This window comes from Prenolepis imparis, unplaced genomic scaffold, assembly GCF_030444845.1.
Source record: "Prenolepis imparis isolate NDT839.2.m4 unplaced genomic scaffold, iyPreImpa1.0 SCAF_13, whole genome shotgun sequence".
In the NCBI taxonomy this organism is placed as follows: domain Eukaryota; kingdom Metazoa; phylum Arthropoda; class Insecta; order Hymenoptera; family Formicidae; genus Prenolepis; species Prenolepis imparis.
This window is the reverse complement of record NW_028141171.1, coordinates 5,725,531-5,744,325: the sequence shown is the minus strand read 5'-3', so window position 1 is coordinate 5,744,325 and position 18,795 is coordinate 5,725,531. Positions and strand designations below refer to the sequence as shown.

The 18,795-nt window shown below is 30.1% G+C and overlaps 1 protein-coding gene and 1 long non-coding RNA gene across 7 annotated transcripts in view; one reads left to right on the top strand and one right to left on the bottom strand.

The window, feature by feature from the left end:
* LOC145944708 (uncharacterized) overlaps positions 1-18,795 on the top strand; it is a 189,807-nt gene that overhangs the window by 124,035 nt on the left and 46,977 nt on the right. The gene's annotated exons all lie outside the window — the stretch shown is intronic.
* LOC145944705 (uncharacterized) overlaps positions 1-18,795 on the bottom strand; it is a 171,760-nt gene that overhangs the window by 122,464 nt on the left and 30,501 nt on the right. For 4 of the 6 annotated variants that reach the window (XM_083053243.1, XM_083053244.1, XM_083053245.1 and 1 more), the window contains exon 3: positions 8,963-9,036. The exons of 1 other annotated variant lie outside the window; for it this stretch is intronic. In XM_083053243.1, the coding sequence (XP_082909369.1) occupies positions 8,963-8,983 (21 nt within the window). In that variant the 5' untranslated portion in view covers positions 8,984-9,036. Of the gene's footprint in view, positions 1-8,962; positions 9,037-16,228; positions 16,634-18,795 lie in introns of those variants that run through there. One more of the 6 variants, XM_083053242.1, reaches the window with a different exon arrangement.

Sequence of the window (18,795 nt, the reverse complement as noted above, 5' to 3'; positions counted from 1 at the left end):
TATAATATAATAACAAAAGTAAAATCAAATAAAACAAATCTCGACAAATGTTTTAAATATAGTACATAATATCGTATACATTATTTGTAACTTAAATTGTAATTGTAATAATAATAACAAAAATAATAGTAAAAAAACGTAATAAAAACAACAAATAATAAGAGAAACACATTCTAAAAAATAATAAAATATTAATACAAATACAATGTAAAATTCTAAATAAGTTTTAATGTGTATAGATATTGCGTGATTTAGTTAAATTTAATTTTATATTTCGATTATGTAATCGATCACGAACGAATTTACTACCATCTTGTTCAATCGCTTGTGCAAATATTGCAAATTACACTCGCAAACAGTTCCATGTAGTTACTTAAAATTAGTTAAACATGATAAATAAAATTAATTAAAGTTAATTACAAGCAGTAGCTTTACTCATCTAGCAAATAACAAGGGAAAATCTATTACGCATTACCCCGTTTGTTGTTAACAAATTAGCGGCGCGTCATATTAACTCGAAAGTTTCGTTGTTACAACGTGCGCACTTTGTTGTTTGTTCAAACGCCGTTACCGTCGATCGCGCGAAAAGTTGCAAATAAATCAAGTTCACAAAAGCTTTGTGACGCACAATTACAGCATAAATTCGATACAGACTCTTTATAATCTCATCGGTTAATTAAAATTGATCTCTATCAAATTAACTTTTATTAAATTAATAATTCTTATCTCAATCATCTTTATTAATCCTAGATGACTTATAATTAACAAAGGACCCCGCACCGATCATAGAGGGAAAATGTCTTTCTGCGGATTTGGCTAATTTTTGGATATGTTGTAGTTCTCGTCATTCTGAACAAATGTCTCAATGGGCAGAATGATCTAATGAGCCGTTTCCGTGCTACAAGCCCTGAAAGGTCCAGATTTAACATGTAAAAATATAAGTTTTTCGACTGGAAATAAAGAAGGATGGATTTTTCTTCTTCAATTCTTAACTGTACTGATGATAATTATTGTTAAGAGTTGTATAAAGACAACGGATGTTATAAACTATATATATAATATCAATAAATATATATTCAACTTATACATACACATTATATGTCCACTTTTATAATTGACATACATTATAAATCCACATAGATTGGACTGTACTACATACATCTGTTGTCTTTATACGACTCTAAACAATAATTGTCATCAATATAGTTAAGAATTGAAGAAAAAAATCCATCCTTCCTTTACTTTTGCATGTTAAATCTGGACCTTTCAGGGCTTGTAGCACGGAAACGGCTCATTAGATCATTCTGCCCATTGAGACATTTGTTCAGAATGACGAGAACTACAACATATCCAAAAATTAGCCAAATCCGCAGAAAGACATTTTCCCCCTATGACCGGTGCAGGGTCCTTTATAACAAATTCTAGAAATAAAGGTAAATATGCATAATAACGGACCCAGCCCCAATTACCTTGACCTTGACATATGTTGTGAAATAAATATTGTCTCAATATTTTTTATATCCTTTTAAACATATATAAATAGAATTAATAAAATATTTATTCTATAATAACTCTGTTATATAAAATCATGAAAAGTTTAGATTTTAAGTCAGTTGTCATTTTCTCATCACTCGCTATCATTTAAATTATTGAATATCGAATTCATCAATAGCAAAATTAATATATTATTTTGGAAATTATCCAAGACAATGCATTTTATCAAAAATATAAAATATAAAAACAATGCGAATTTCGTTTCCTTATTTCCTGCGGAAATCCCGATGTAGCAAGGGAACACAAAGCAGCGGATTTTACGTGTCCGACAACATGGCCGCCGAGGGAGGAACATAAAGTTTACATCACGGCCGCCACAGCCGATACAGAATTATTTACTCACGAAGAAAGTATTCGCGAATTTTACGAATCATAAGTGTCTGAGATTTTTTGCCTCGATAAGCCATTATTAAATATTTATGACAAGACGCGGGCGGAATATTCTAACAAATTCAGAGATGCTTATAGGCTCTATAAATAAATCGCGATAGATAATATCGTGTATGGAATGAAAAATATAGTTTCAAGTTTTGTAAATTTTGTTCAGCTTCTTTTTTAATAAAAAAAATATATGATATATTATTATATATAATAAAAAGCAATAAAATTTAATTTAATGTTAGTTTAGATTCATGTTATTTATTTATATTTTATTTATTCTAAGATTTAAAATATTTTTGTTATATATATAGCTTAGCCGCAAATAATTCCTATAATGCTTTATTACGAAAAATAGTCTTATATTGTATTTGGCGCACACACACAATGTGATAAAGGGTCAATTTCTCGTTTATTTGTACCGATTGGATTCTCGAATCAAGACTTCAATCGATCCCTCGGCTAGCTCACTCGCATCCCAAGGGGAATTCTGCTCAACTAACGGCAACGGCTGAGACACACGAAGGAAGTAAGGTTTAAACAAGATTCACCTAAATTACGCGCCAGATTTTTCTTTTCTCTCTTTCTACCACATCGCGTCATTTTATCTCATTAAAAATTTGCATTTTTCGTACTCCTGTTATCTTTTCAGCTCTATTCGTTCTATCTCCCTTTTATGACAGTACTTATATTTTTAGAATTTTTTAACGCAATGACATATTCGAACAGCTTGGGAAAAGCATAGTTTTAATGTTTTAGTGTTTCAATCTTTTAAAATGTATAAATTAAATTATAAATAAATAATTAATTTAATAATTTAATAAATGCGAGGCAAATATACAAAATAGAATAAAGTTTATAATTTGTAGAATATTCATACTAATCGTATTCTCTCAATGATATACTCCAAAAAGAAATCTGGAATCTTGATTGTTTCAAGGTATCAAAAGTTTCCAAGTTGTAAACCTATAGAGTTCAACAAATAAAGAGTTCAGCAAATAAAGAGCTTTAAGAATATAAATAGATAAAAAAATCTTATTTTTCGCCTACTTTTAAAAGAGAATTCTACTTTAATAGAATTTTTATTTGAAAGATAATTGCCAAAGTATAAAGTTGCAAATTAAAAAGTTCTCGGTTTAGTCCGCGTGAAAACAAAGGATATATATTTCAAAAAAAAAAAAAAAAAAAAAATATCTTTATGTGTCATATATGATACATAAATGAAGAACTGCACCATTGCGGCCGTTGGCAGTGCCAGGATTAATTACCGCATATTCAATTCTTCGTTACGTGAAGTACTTATGAGATTAGCAAATCGTTTCTGAAGGTGATGAGTCATGACGCGACGCTGAAAGTTACAGGGCGCGACTCATACGCTTTTCATTAAAACGAAGATGAAGAAGGGCGGCGCGTTCCATCATTGCACGTTATATGAACTGCGTCTCGCGAGGGATGAATATAAATACGAACATTAATAAAACCATAATCAACGAGCAATATCACATATAGCAGTTAAAAATGTTTGAGAGAAAGATATATAAAACCGTAAAAATTTCTACCAATAAAATCAGATATATTAAAATCTACACATTTGTGAATGCAAATTAAATATAAAAAACCGTATGTGTATATACACACACACAGGTACGCGTGCGCGCATATATATATAATATATAAACTAAATATAGCGGAAATATATAAATGGTAATAAAATAATTAAATCATAAGTTTTTACAAATTTAAATATTTAAAACATTTTAAAATTGTAATTTTAAACTGTCAAATGCAGTAGTAAAGAAAGAGAGAGAAAAAAAGAGAATATATGTATGTATATCTTTCTCATTTAATACTGCATTGTATATGACTCGATCTTAAGATTAGGAAAAAACTAATTATCGCCGCTAACGATTAAAACATTAAAAAATGAAAGAGCGCGTTTAAAAATATGAGAAAACGTGAATAAAATATTCCTGCGAAAGATAATGAAAAATTGTCGAAAAAAATACATGACATAACGTAAGATACCTACATACATATAATATACATATTGTATATATATGTATATATAAAAGACAATATAAAATGCTGACATATTAAATATCCGCGCGCAGACAATTAAAAGTAGGCACTAATAAACTATCGGAAACTGACGAGATGATCAATCAATTCTGAGGAAGTTAGGTCGAAGGCAAACGCGAAGAAACTTCTGTTAACATCTATCGGCTTTATGATCACGACTGACAATGAGGTCATAACTCTGATTTAGTAAGTTAATCCCTTTAGCGGAAACACGAATAGGGTCGAGTCCCCCCCCCCCTTTGTCCCCACCCCTTTTAATTAAGAGCGCAATCATTCCGTCGTAATCCAATACTGAACTCGCCCTGTCCATCGCAATTTCTCCCCGACTCGCCAGTCCTAAAGTTAAATTTCCCGTGAAATAAAAACACCGCCGCATAGTGTCGTTCACCTGCCCCTTGTCCGCCACCCCCAATTCGCCTTTCATTGGAAATCGCTTTTTAATCGCGTTCTCGCAAAGCGTCAAACTTTCGCGCGCTTTTAAGTAGTAGAGCCGTTCGATTTATCCGACATTTCAAAAAATACTTTTATTTAGTTTGCAATCCGAGCGTTATTTACTGTAACGCGACTTCAAACGGCTGTATATCCGTTCTTGTCGCGGACAGGGAAAACTGTTGTTTGGGAAAAGTTGTTGAGTACTTTACTGAATACTCTGTGAAAATGCATCCGGCTAAAATACCAAAGAACTTGTAGTTGCAGAGATTTGTAAACCTTCATGAAATTCACTTGACATAAAATGAGAAGAGGTCACAGTTTTAAATTCTTCTGCATTATTTTTAAAAGAAAAGATATTTATTTAAAAAATTATTAAACATTTATATTTCTGTATAAAAAACTTTTAAAAAATTTTTAAAAATTTGGAAATTTAGAAACTTTAGAATTTATCATATATTATTTAAAAACAGTATAACTTGATAATGAAAATTGATACCAGTCTTAAAATAGAATATGGCGAAAAAATTTTATTTTAAAATAAAGAAGATTAATTGTTTCCATGTTTATGTTACTACATGTTTAGTAATACAAGACTTTTAGAGTATACATTGATATCTTCATTTATTAATTTTTCTGTTAAATAAACGATTTTTTCAAACTTTACATATAATTGTCTGAAAAATACTCAGAACATGATAAATAAAATTGTTAACAAAATTATTTCATAAGAAATAGATTTCTATAAAAATAATAGAAAATAAGTGGAATTTTTTTATTCATTATTACGTGTAAAGTTAATTTTACTTTAAATTATAATAAAAACATTTATAAATTTAATCTCACACTTATAATAAATAAAAGTAAATAACAAGAAATCTAGAATGTGTGTGTAAATATCTATATAATTTTCTGTCATGTAAGTGCTTAAAGTGCTTAAGATTTACAAAGAAAATAAGAGAAGCATTATGCTGGAGTTTTGAAAAATGAACGGTATCCTAAATCCTTCGAGACGCCATTTTCCGTAGTGGAAATCGAACGATGCATTATACCTCTTGAAACGAGTAAAAATGCGAGGGATCAAGCGTCGGAATTACGCGTCAGCTGATTGAAAGGCACGGTGACGTTGCCTAAAGGCGCCGCACCACGTGACACTTTCGCCGAAATATGAGGACATAAATTCCTGCTACGTTGACCTCAAATGGCTACCATTAAGCACCCCGAGATTCCCATTTCAACTTTAAAGTATCGAGATCATGATTGAATGATCCTTAATGCTTTCCTTACAAAAGAGATGTCACGATCCATGATTCGAACACATCTACTTTTCGTGCTTCAACACGTATCAACACAATCTTTAAAGAATCTTTTAAGAATATTTTGATTATCAAATTGAAATCGTATTTATCGAAAAAAACAAACATATTTTAAAATTGAGGACTAAAAAATAATAAAATTTTTAAAAAATTGAAGAATTATAAAATTTCAAGAACTAATAGATCAATAATTTAGAAGTTTAAAAATAAACGTTAATGATTTCTGATACAAGAAGTCGCATAAGTATGTCAATAAATTTCATGCAATTTGCAGATTTCTTAATTAAAAATATAAGACGTTTACATCACTTTTAGCCTTACATTGCACAATTTTGCGTGTAATATTTTTATGAATGATACATAAATATGTGAATTTGCCAATTCAAAATGTTTCTGAATTCGAGAATTGGAAATATATGAACATAAAATCTATTTAAGAAAATCTGTAATCTGCAGAAATTGCCGAACACAATCTATATCTAATTTTATATACTGTATTATACGTCAAGAAAACTTTGCTCAAACGAAATGTATATATGAATGCAACAGAGACGAGACTTTTTTCATTCATAATTACGCTTACGATACGAAATATAATATTATAGACCGAACATTGTCTCGAATTATTTTCCGAATTATAAACCGTCCGAATCGGCTAGTATAACAACTCGCGAAAGGCTTGTCGCAATTAAACTAAGTATCGACCGACGATGATCGCCGCAGCACGGGCACGCACTTCGGCGACGTGACCGGCGTCCGATCCGCTCCGAAAGAATCGCAAGTCCATCCACGTAACATAAAATATAGTAAATCGGGCAGAGAGTAATGCCCGGCTCGTAAATAACATGACATATGTTCGTTGGAGGCACGGCTGGCATGTACGCGTAAATCTCCCGTTCTCGCTGATCGATAAAATGCCGCTCGCTGCTCGCCGGAGCGCGGTCGCCACGCTTACGATCGATCGATCATTTGCTCCTAATAAATTGCGCGAGTGTTAACGAGTGCATTAGCGAGTAAACTTCTTTTCTCATCAAATTAGATATGGCGCACAGCGAATTTATATGACATATCTTTATGACGTACATTAAACGTAGTCGTGCAATTTGGAACTCACTGTCATTGCTAAGATTTTTTACTTGATACTGCAAAATATTTGCCTTCTCATATAAGTATATAACATGAATAAAAAATAGTTGACGAAATGAACAATAAAAGAAAATAAAATATAAAATAAGCTTTTCTTATTTTTTACTAAAATATAATGTGCAATGTGAAGAAGCAATATAGAGCTATAAATATGTGACATTGAAAAATATCGTGTGTATAATCTAGAGATGCCTGCATTTCTTAAAAAAAAAACTTTATTTGTTTTTAAAAATTGAATTCCACGGAATTACTGCGAAATCGGCGACGAACTATCTTTTTTTCATGACCCCTTCGTTATCCCGTTTTAGGGAACTTCGACCGATTTCGCAATTATCGAAGAAATAGGGGGACAATTGCATTTGGCTGCGACAAATCGTTATACATAGGTAGATAGAGGAAAGTGAGAGAAGGGGAAACAAACTCGGAAGCGCAATATCAAGTCCAACGTATGGTAATCCAGAATGGTCGTGCCGAAATCGTTTATTCACCAAGAGATTGATGTGAGTCGAAATGTTGTCAAAAAGTCGAAAATAGTTCACGATGTTCCAGAATTTCGATTGAGAATAATTTTTATATATATATATACACAATATGTATATAGAGCATTGTTTTTGCAAAGTTTAAAATAAACTTTATCTTCACATAATAAAAACCATTTAAAGAAACCAGTTAAAAAAAACATTTTTTACAATTTTTTAAACTTCTGACATTTAACGTTTTAACAGCTAAGCTTCAAATTAAAATTCTTAAGTAAAATAAATCCGTCTTATTAATGAAAATAAATTTTACCTTAAATAGAATAACGAGAGAGAAAGAAAGAGAAGAAAAAAATGTTTTATTATTTATTTTAGCATCTAAAGTTTAAATCGCGAAAGAAAAGTTTTTTTTCAATGAGGCTTATATAACCGAGAAATTATTAATAGCTATTGACATTTGTTAATAAACCTGATATTAAATTTTACAAAAGATATGATATCGACTTTTTGCCATAACTCAGATATTCTATATGTATTGTTATTCATATATTCAAGCACTCTTTTAATATGTCTATCGGTATTGTCACATATTTATATATTTAAAATTTCAATAATTTTATGATAAACAAATTCTGAAAACTCAATATGATGATTAAACAAATTTACATTTAATAAATTGCTGAGTAATTTTATAATCGTCTTTCTCGTTACAAAAGTATTTATAATTGCATTGTCAATTATTTACAATTGTATTGCTCAATTATAAATTTTAATCCGTTATTGCTTTTTGTCGAGACTTAATTAAGTGTTTGATAGATGTGACGCTCGATTTCGCAATTTCAGTAAAATCACAAATTCTGAAATAATCTGCAAAGTACTGTATTTTTATGAAAGTTTTCCACAAGAAAACGTACTAAAACTTTATCGTCGTTAACAGCATATAATTAAAATTGACGAGCAGCAATCACGAGTTAATAAGGTACTAAGACAAGACAAGCCTCCTTTTTCTCTCATTCGCGCAATCTTGCATTTTATACTAATAACGCTTGCTTTTCGATTGACGTTTGATCATGCAAAAGAAAAGTCGGAAAGAAAAAATCTTTTTATATGGTAACTGAATTAAATGAATAAATTTCTCCACCAACGCAATGTTAATCAGATAGAAAAAATTCCGTCTATTTAAGCTACGTTAACAAATTACTGAAAAAGTAAAATCATCAATTATAAATTTATTTAATAGCTCGTTTTCTTACAACTTTTCTATTGTTATAGTAATACTCAAAGGATATGGTAGTTATACATATTGATTAAGATTTAAATTTAAACCGAAATTTACACCGAATACTTTATGTACAATCGTGCGAATTAGAGTGTGTTCTATTTCGTGCAATCAATTGCCGGTATATTATCGCGATACGTTACACGTGCAATTTCTGTAGTAAATTATGCGATCATGCCATGATTAATTGCGAGTTATAGTTGTGTGCGCCATTATTATCCAGTGGAAAACAGATAGAAATATATTGTATATATATGTATATACATATATACGTATGTATGTATGTAGCAATCTAATTAACTTACCGAATCGCCGACTTCGGACATGCACGATCCACGCACTCCGTCTCGAGATCGATCCTTAGCCGTAAGTCTTGATTCTGTAAACAAAGCAATAAATATATTCCATTAAATATATATATGTAATTATATTTTCGTTAATAAAATTATGAAAAAATTAACGTAAAAGTATTGCAATTCCTGTATTGCATTATATTGTAGCGATATTTATTTATTTCTTTTTGTGCTATTAAACAATTTCGACACAATTTTTTATGCTCTATCATTTCAGATCGTATGGGATTAAAATACGGGGCAATATGTGCCCGTAAAAGTTACCTTCCCATTTATTATTACGTCATTTAATCTCTGCCAAATTCTTTACGTTAGCAACTGTAAAACGTTTCGCCTCGAAGTACTCGCTTCGACATAAATCCTCTCTGTTAATTGCACCGTACGTTCGCACGAGTAATTTCAACTCGCCCGCTCGCCCCGGAAAGTGGCCTGACGAAATAATATTCCGACTAAATGGCGGCTCGTGAATCCTGTCTGAATGCGCGATAAAACCAATACCGGCAACGTGTTTACAGTTTTACGAGATGTCAGCGAAATGCACAACGAAAGCGAGCTACATTCACGCGACATCATGAACTTATATGACATCCTTAACCCTTAACTACGCTTTTGTTGACCAACAATCCATTTAAAAGAGAATCCGCAATTTTGACATTTTTGTCATTTTCAAAAATTTTCGAAAAAATTATTTAAAAATTTCAAATATACTAAAAATATTTTTCATAATCGTTTTCTTCTCTATAATTGCATATCATAATCTATAATTGTAATTAATACACACATGTATGTATATAGATATACATACAATGAGTATAGATAATAAAAATTGCATTCTTCATATATCACATATTATAATTTAGATTTTGCTTTGTAATTAGTTATATTCATAACAATTTATATCATAAATTATAATTATTATATATAAAAAAATTGGTATATGATAAAATTTGTATATAATAAATGTCGTAACAAATATATAAATGTAAACCATTAAATAAAATTTCTAAAACATTAAATAGAATTTATATAATTAAATTATTAATTAAAGTAAGTAAAGATTCTACTCTCTCTTTTTAATTAAGCTTTATCTGATCTTACGGGAAAAAAACCATAATTAATCAATGACATAATTGCTCAAAATCTAATCAATCTATGGCGAAGTAAACGAGAAAGAGTTTGTTCTTAAAAAGTATAGATATTTAGATTATAATTAATTAAAACTCTCCGCACACGCTGCCGCACTTTTCAATCTTTTTTTTTCTTTAAACATGCTATGTGTAAAATATAAAACATATGCTTGTATTATCGAAATATAATTATCAACGTTACGATTGAACTAATTAAGCTGCTAATTAGCTTAGTTAAACAGGCGATTAGTAGCAGCTGTTACATGACATCGGCACATCTTGGCCAGTATTTGATGTCGCGGGTTATGATCCCGTCCCTCCCTTCTCGTCAGCCCTCCATGACATTGCGTGTCTCCCCGGAGGCTCCCTAAGCGTCTGATTAACTTGGTATAAAATTATGTTGCATCTTTACACCCTCCCTTAATACTTCACACTTAGACTTATATATGCAGGAAAAACGCAATAATCCAACAATCAAACGTTTAAAAGCTTAGAGATTAAAATCGCAGAGATTTGCAACCACAATAATTAAAAAAAAAATAAAGAAAACTAAAAGTGTAATTTAAGAATGTATTTTGAAAAGTGAAAAGTGCAAACTTAATAAACTGAAAAATCCTAGAAACTCCAAGACTCGAATACTCGAGATAAAAATACTCAAGAGAGTGTACTCTCTAACTATACCGATTAGATCATTTATTATATCCAACACTTTTTGTCATTTTCTAAAGCCGTTCTTGACTGTACGTCAAATTCCTCCAGTCCTTCATCTTTCCCTTAACGGTTCACACTTCGACTTATCCCCTCAACCATGCATGTTGACTGCAAGACATTACAGCTGCAGCTGCAATTCTCGCGTGCATCCGCAAGGAGAGAAAGGGGTGGCGAAAAGGAGGGAACAGAGAGAATGGATATAGTGCGGGATGATTGTGGGGGCAAATGTAGGAGAGGGTGGATCGCACATACGTAGCCGATGCATGCGGTAATGGCGGTGCATACGGTGTACCAGTCAAACGCATACCGTATTGATTTTAATATCTGTGTAGGAAGCGCAGAAACGGGGAGGAGGAATAGAGGAAAAAGAGAGAAGAACAGAAAGAGAAGAATAAAAATAGAGGAAGCTTTCACACGCCATTGAGGCACCTGTAGCTGATACACTCTTAACGCATTAGCATTTCGTGTACGCATATTAAGATATATCGACAAGTTTTCTTGTGTGTGTGAATCGACTTACCAATTACTTTTGTGCATACAATATCGAGATACGTTGTTTTCATATTCTAACTATAATAATATGTTTAAAATGCAGCATATGTAAAATAAATGAGCGTAAGTAAAATCATCTACAAATTCCCGAGTTTCAAAAAATAAATGTAATTTTATTTTAAAAAAATAGTTATACACACAAGAAATCTTGATTTAACGTTCTCTTCAATATTATTCCTGCGTATAAAATAGATAAATAAACATTGGTTGAAATTAATTTGTTCGTTTGATAAAAAAATTTGCTAATTCATGAAACGAATCTCAATCGTGGAAATGTAGGCACCAGGAGAAGATAGGTTTGTAAATGACAAACGCACTAGTGGTAAGTGACAGTGACTAATTAATTAGTATTGAATATTCCCAATAACCCAACCAGAGCGAAATTAAATGCAACATTCGAAAGTACTATAATCATCTATAAATTAATCAGGAAGCAAACATAGTAACAGATACATTAGACTTTATTTTATAAAACAGAGAAGCTTCAATCTATAAATAAAGTTAAATCCAGATGTAACATTGTTTAAAATAATAAGAGAAGAGAAGAAGCAACTCTTTTTTATGTATTATCATTATTCGCGTATTAATAATAAAAATAGTTATAAATATATCCAAGCATATGAGGATTAAAATAAGTATCGGTGATTTGATTATAATTTAATTTAATTTAGTATATTATGTATTTCACAAAAATAGATCAAACTATCTTTACTAAAATCAATTATTTAAAATAATAATTCCCGTAGCTTTATCATATTAAAATTATTTAATCAGAATCGATTGCGATATATGTATGTGATCAAAGTATGTACTAAAACATTTGCCAATAATAAAGTTAATAATTATCATAAATCATAAAAATAATAGCTTTATTTAATATTAAATAATTCTACAAATTAGTAAAACTATCAAACTATATTGTCTCTACTTTCATCATTATTTACTAAAAATATTCTTCTAAAATAATAATTAAAATAACGTTTAACAATTAAATTTGGAATCAACAAAAATAATTGTCACTGAGATATTTTCCAATAATAAAATTAATATTCATTAAATCATGTTTCAAGAAAAGAAAATCATTCAGTAATTTGAAAAATTATGAGATTTAATAAGAATCAGTTATAAGATAGAGAAAGAACAATAATTATCCTAAAGTTGGAAAAATTAATTTTCTAAATGTCAGCAAAATAGAAATACAAATTGATGCACATACATTTTTTAGAAAAAATTTTATATTTAAAATATATTTAAAAACTTATTTAAATATGCACTGAATACGAGATTATACAGAAATATATCTTTCCACTCGAAAATAATTTTATATAAAAATAATTTTAACACCATTTAACGCTTATAAAATTGATAAATAAGATAAAGAAAGTTTCTCACACAGTGAACACTAAAATTATAATTTACGAATTATTTTCTTAGAGATTAATTGGGTCTAAAAGTTTCTTTTCGCGATGCAAAGTTTTCCCTGCAGCGAATACAAGTGAATTATTCGAGCAATTTGAGACTACACGATCAACAATTACACCATTGAAATTAATTAAGCTCTATTATTGAGGGCAAGATTTGCATCCATTACATGACTTTGTCACATTTAGCAATTGACAGTGCACTACTATATAACGCATTATTCTGCTCTGTATATTGCGCTTTAGGCGAATCTCTATAAATTATTCCTATATACCATTCATTACTCATTATTTATTCGATACATTGAGATTCATCTACAATTCAACTACAATGGAAATAAAAAAATGTAAATATAGAGTATTACAAAAATATTGCACGCGCGCTCGAATAATTTTTGTATATTATATATTTTTTAATTCATTTTTCTCTTCAACGAAAATATTGCGAGATTTATGGTTTCTAAATAAAGATCGAAAAAGGCTTCTTGAATAAACTGAAGCCTTAGGATTGAAACTAAATAATAAAATCAAATTCTTGAATTAATTTTAAGTAAATTTTAAATTTAAAAAATTTGTTTAAAATTTACAAAAATACAATATTAAAAAAAAGGTATAATAAAAAAAATAATATTATCATTTATCATTATTTACTTTGTCGTCTTCAAATCAAAAAAATTCAATTAAAAAAAATCGTCTTCAAATTCATCAAAAAGATTAATTGAAGAAAGATCCGAGTTTTGGAACATCTTACGTTATTTATAAATAGCAACTATATTAATAAATATATAAAATAAGCATTACATATTTATTATTTATTTGTTTTATTATAAAGATATTTTTATTTTTGAAATATCCACAAAATATAAAATTTTAAACAAAATTATATATATACACACATATACACGTGTATGTATGTATCATTTTATTTTTAATTTTATATTTTACAGATATTTATAAAATAAAAAATATCTTTATAAAAAAATAGAATATAAATAATAAATATAGTAGAATTTATTCACTTTTATTTATTTTAATAAATATTGCATTTTAATGCATAAGGATCATTCTGCTTGCTACCGTTTTACTAATTGTAAATATACCCAACATTGCCCAAAACATCCCACATCAGACTTTCTATACGATGCTTCCTTCCTTCCATCCCCTGAGAATTCGTGAACGAGACACAGGCTGGTGGCGGTAGAACAAGGAATGGTAGGAACGGGGGGAGGATGGTAGATACGGAACTTCCTTCTTTGTCGGCCAGAGAGTCGAATGGCGGACAGACGGACGGGTTAAATTTGCATGGACGCTTGTCTGCGTTTCCAATTTCACGCATGCACACATTCAGCAGTGCTAGGAATGGTTTGGGCAGTCGAAGGGGGAAGGGGAGAGACTGATAATAAACGGCGCCGATTTCGGCATAAATCAAGGCCGCGAATCCCGGTGCGCATCTTCGCGAGCGAGCGAAAAAAAAGGAAAAAGAGAAGGAGGGAGAGGGTGAAAAGAGTCCATCGACAACGGTCAAATTAATCCGGCAAGGTTAAACAAGCGGAAACCACCCCCACAAACCGTTTTCCCTTGCGGCGGAGAATTCCCGCAACGAACCGCTCGGGATTCCTGTTACATTTGCATGTGTTATTATTACTATTGTTTAATATACATGACATGCCAGAATTATTTGATTCGATGCAAATTATATTCTCAACAAAAATGTCAAAATGCATATAACTTTCTTGACGAAAATTATAGATTTCATGTAATTTCTATTAATTCAATGTTTTGAATGCTACACAGAGAGAATTTTCTTTTAGAATTTACCCTGAAAATCATGGTAATCGTGGGACAATATGGTATGGAAAAAATTTTATGAGAATTTCTCTGATTAATATTTATCACAATACAAATAATAATATCTATATCACAATAAAATATAAAACATGTTTGATTAATTTTACTAAACTGCATGGTAAAATTACTCAAACATGTTTTATATTTTAACGTGTAGATATTATTATGTTTATTGTGATAAATATTAATCAGAGAAATTTTCATAAAATTCTTTCCATACCATATTATCCCACGATTATCATGATTTTCAGGATAAATTCTAAGAGAAAATTCTCTCTCTGTATAAATAGAATGGAAAAAATCTTTTGCAATATGTATTTATATTAATAATAATGTTTAATAATATTTAATAATATTTAAGTTTTAATTATTAGTGATATTGATTGATTATCATGGAAATAAATTATATTATTTAAATAATGTAGCAAAGTTTTTTAAAAAATGTATACATATACATATTTAATAATATTTTTTGGAATAAGAAGCAACAACAAAAAATTGTATATTGATATATAAAATATTTTTAAATATAATAAATTTAAAATAAATATATATTTATTTAAATAACATAAATTAGAATAAAGTAGAGTTTTATTATTTTTAATTAATGTAATAATTTCTAAAATAACAATAAATAAAAATTTTACTATATAAAAATTTAACTATATTTAAATTTAATTTATAAAAAATTTTTAAATACAATATATATAATAATTTTTATTTATTGTTATTTCAATAATTATTACATTAATAAAACTATACTTTATTCTAATTCATGTTGTTTAAATAAATATATAGGTATTTATTTTTAAATTGATATTTAAAAATATTTTATATATCAATATAAAAATTTTTTGATTGTTTTTTTATTCCTAAAAAATATTATTTAAATGTATTTGAGATATATAAATTTATTATTTATTTAGAAAATGTATGTCATTAAATTAAAGTCATAAATTGGACCATTCTCTAAATCAGTTTTCAAAATAACTCGAATATTATTGAAAAATTAAAATATTTAAATTCTTATACACAAAAATTGTGAATCCGTTTTTTATGTCATTTTAAATGTGTATGTCTATTTCAAATATATCATCGATATAGCTCTCTAGTACTTTCACACATCGCTATAAAAAATATAAACGGCAGCCATGTTGAATTCGGAATTTATAACGATTTGCAATTGTCCGTAGTATAACTAGGACACGCACTTGATTTTTTGACATATTGATTGCTATAATCGGCTTAGTCGTTCGATTGTTATGGCAAAACGTGCAGTGGGATGTATGTGCATGCATTCATGTATATGTGTGCGCTTCAATCTTTCAGACTTTTGCGCGAAATATGCAGATACAAAGGATCTTTTGATACATCAAGTCGATTTAAAAATCTCATGTTATACGTTTTGCAAAATCAAAGGCAAAAATCGCTATCTTACATAAAAATTATATATATGTATATAGAAAAATTATATATATGTATATAGAAAAATAATATACATATTTATTTTGGATAATCGTAATTATCAAATATCTCGATTAATATTATAATATGCTAACCTTAATTAATACGATGCAGGAACCTCTTAATGATCGATGGCGATGTAACACACACTCGCGACGCGGTGAACTTATTCGCGTAAGTTAAATAAGAACGCATCTCGCGACTATACATTACAATCGCAATTATATTTTCGACACGCGCGATTTATGTTCGACAAAATAAATATCGCGGAAAGAACGTGACAGTATAATATAATATATATCGCACGACACTCGATACGGCACTCCCGACATTAATATATTCGCGCATATAAAATTCACTAGGCGCATATAAAATTCACTAGGCGTAAAAATCACGAAAACGCGGAGATATTTCGATTAGATGCGAACGGCAGGACGACACGACGACGACTAATCCACGAACACATACTTGTGACTGCGTGAAGGTTACGCGCTCATACGTCACAGCCCCTCATACGTCACACGTCACACGTCACACAGTCGCGCCGAATGCTCCCTGTAAATTTTGCAAACACTATTATACATTATAAAATGCGCTGCGACTCAACAACAACCGCGCGGTACATAAAGTATGAAATAGCAGTTCGATATTTTCGAGAATATTAGTAATTCGATAATTCCGATATTAATTTATGCGCGTATTGTCGAGCGAGAGATGCTATAATAATGGTGAAATTACTTGCCGTTAGATTCTTCCGGGATGTTTCGATATTCAGCTCGTCGATCTAATACCTTCGATACTCTCAATTCAATTAAGTTGCGCCTCGATGCTATTTAATACTTTATGATAATTTATCGCGCGATACCGATAATCTCGATATTAATACTCACAATACAATTTATTTTTACGACGAGAAACGCGGAGACGCCTTTACTCTGCGACGACGCGACAGTTAATGAGACTAGCGGCAACTTCACGCTTTGAATTTCCAACAAAGCAACACGCTGCGAATTTTCGATTAATAACGCATCATCCTGTATACCGGAATCGCGCTAATTAATCCGACAGTTGTCCGATGCTCGATTCGATGCTCGATTAATTCGTGGCTACGAAACTCGCATTGATATTCGCAAAAATCACGCGAATTATTAAGTAATTAGCTCAGATATAAAAGGGCGCGCTATACTTATTGAACCCCGGTTCACGCACTTTTCACAAGAGTGTGCTCTACGTTTGAAATTTTTTAAAATCATTAACAACATTGTTTGATAGATGGCACACAAAATGTTTATTCATATATCATAAGAAGCGCTTCTAATTTGACAAATATTTGACAAATAACACCATATATCACCATTTCGTTTAGTCACTATAATTTACAATAATAAACATAATAAATAAATTAATTAATTAATAATAAATTAATAATTATAAAAATTTTTATTTTCTAAAATAATGAATTAAGGAAAAGTTGTAGAAATAAACTCTTTAATTTATCAAAAAAAATTGTTAAAAATGCTTCGGAAATACGTAACGTTATATATTCATTTAAACATGTACGATAATATTGTAATCAATTAAGAGATATATTTGGCATATAATAATTAATAAAATTGATTAACGTAACACGTGACAGCACGACGTAATAATAATAGCAAAGTTTGCTTTTCGTAAAATCAAATGTTTCAACAATCGATGAGCAATCTGATACTCTCAATGCTCAATTAAATATCGATACTAATTAACACTTTATGTGATCGCATGATATTATTTGTTCGGCGTATTTGATATTACACGACATACGTAATATTGCATTACTTACACATATGTACGATTTTCTTTCTGATTAATTATATTTCTCGAAAAACGTAAAGACATCTTTATTGTCGTGAACAAATAAATAAAGATAATAACAATTCGTAATAATTTTTCCATCTGCAATCGGATCACGATCGTTTATGATATTGACGGAATATTTAAAATTTAATTAAGTTTCTCTCTCTCTCTCTCTCTGTCTCTCTCTCTCTCTGTCTCTCTCTCTCTCTCTCTCTCTCTCTCTCTCTCTCTCTCTCTCTCTCTGTCTCTCTGTCTCTCTGTCTCTCTATCTCTCTCTCTCTCTCTCTTTCTTTCTTTGATCTGCACTAGAAGTGCACTTGCTAATATTTCGAAACATTTGATTGACCAATCAGGAAAAAGTAACTAAAATAGTCTTATTCTGCTGGACCAATCAAAACGCTTGGAAACATTCTGCATAGTTCGCATCTCTAGTGTCATAGATATAATTTATGGCATAAGAACTTTAAACGGGACAACGGCAGTTTGAAATCGAGGCAGTTTATACCTACGAGTTAATTGAACGAGAACGAGTATCGGACGCTTTTTTGCATCTCTCGGATTAATTAATGCAATTCCAAATCGCAATTTATATACTTTAATATCGGAAGATTCGAAAAACATCAGACTACTGGGCCAAATACACGTGCGACTTGGAGCCGCGGAAGATCGCCGCCACTAATCGTCGTGTCGTCGTCGAGTCAAGACGTCTCGCAGCCTTTCGTCGTGAAAAAGAGGCGAGTCCTGCGTGTGAGTATTAGTTTTTTTCTTTTTTTGATTGAGAACGTCGACGTCGCGTCGTTATTGCAACGTGTTAAATATTAGTGTC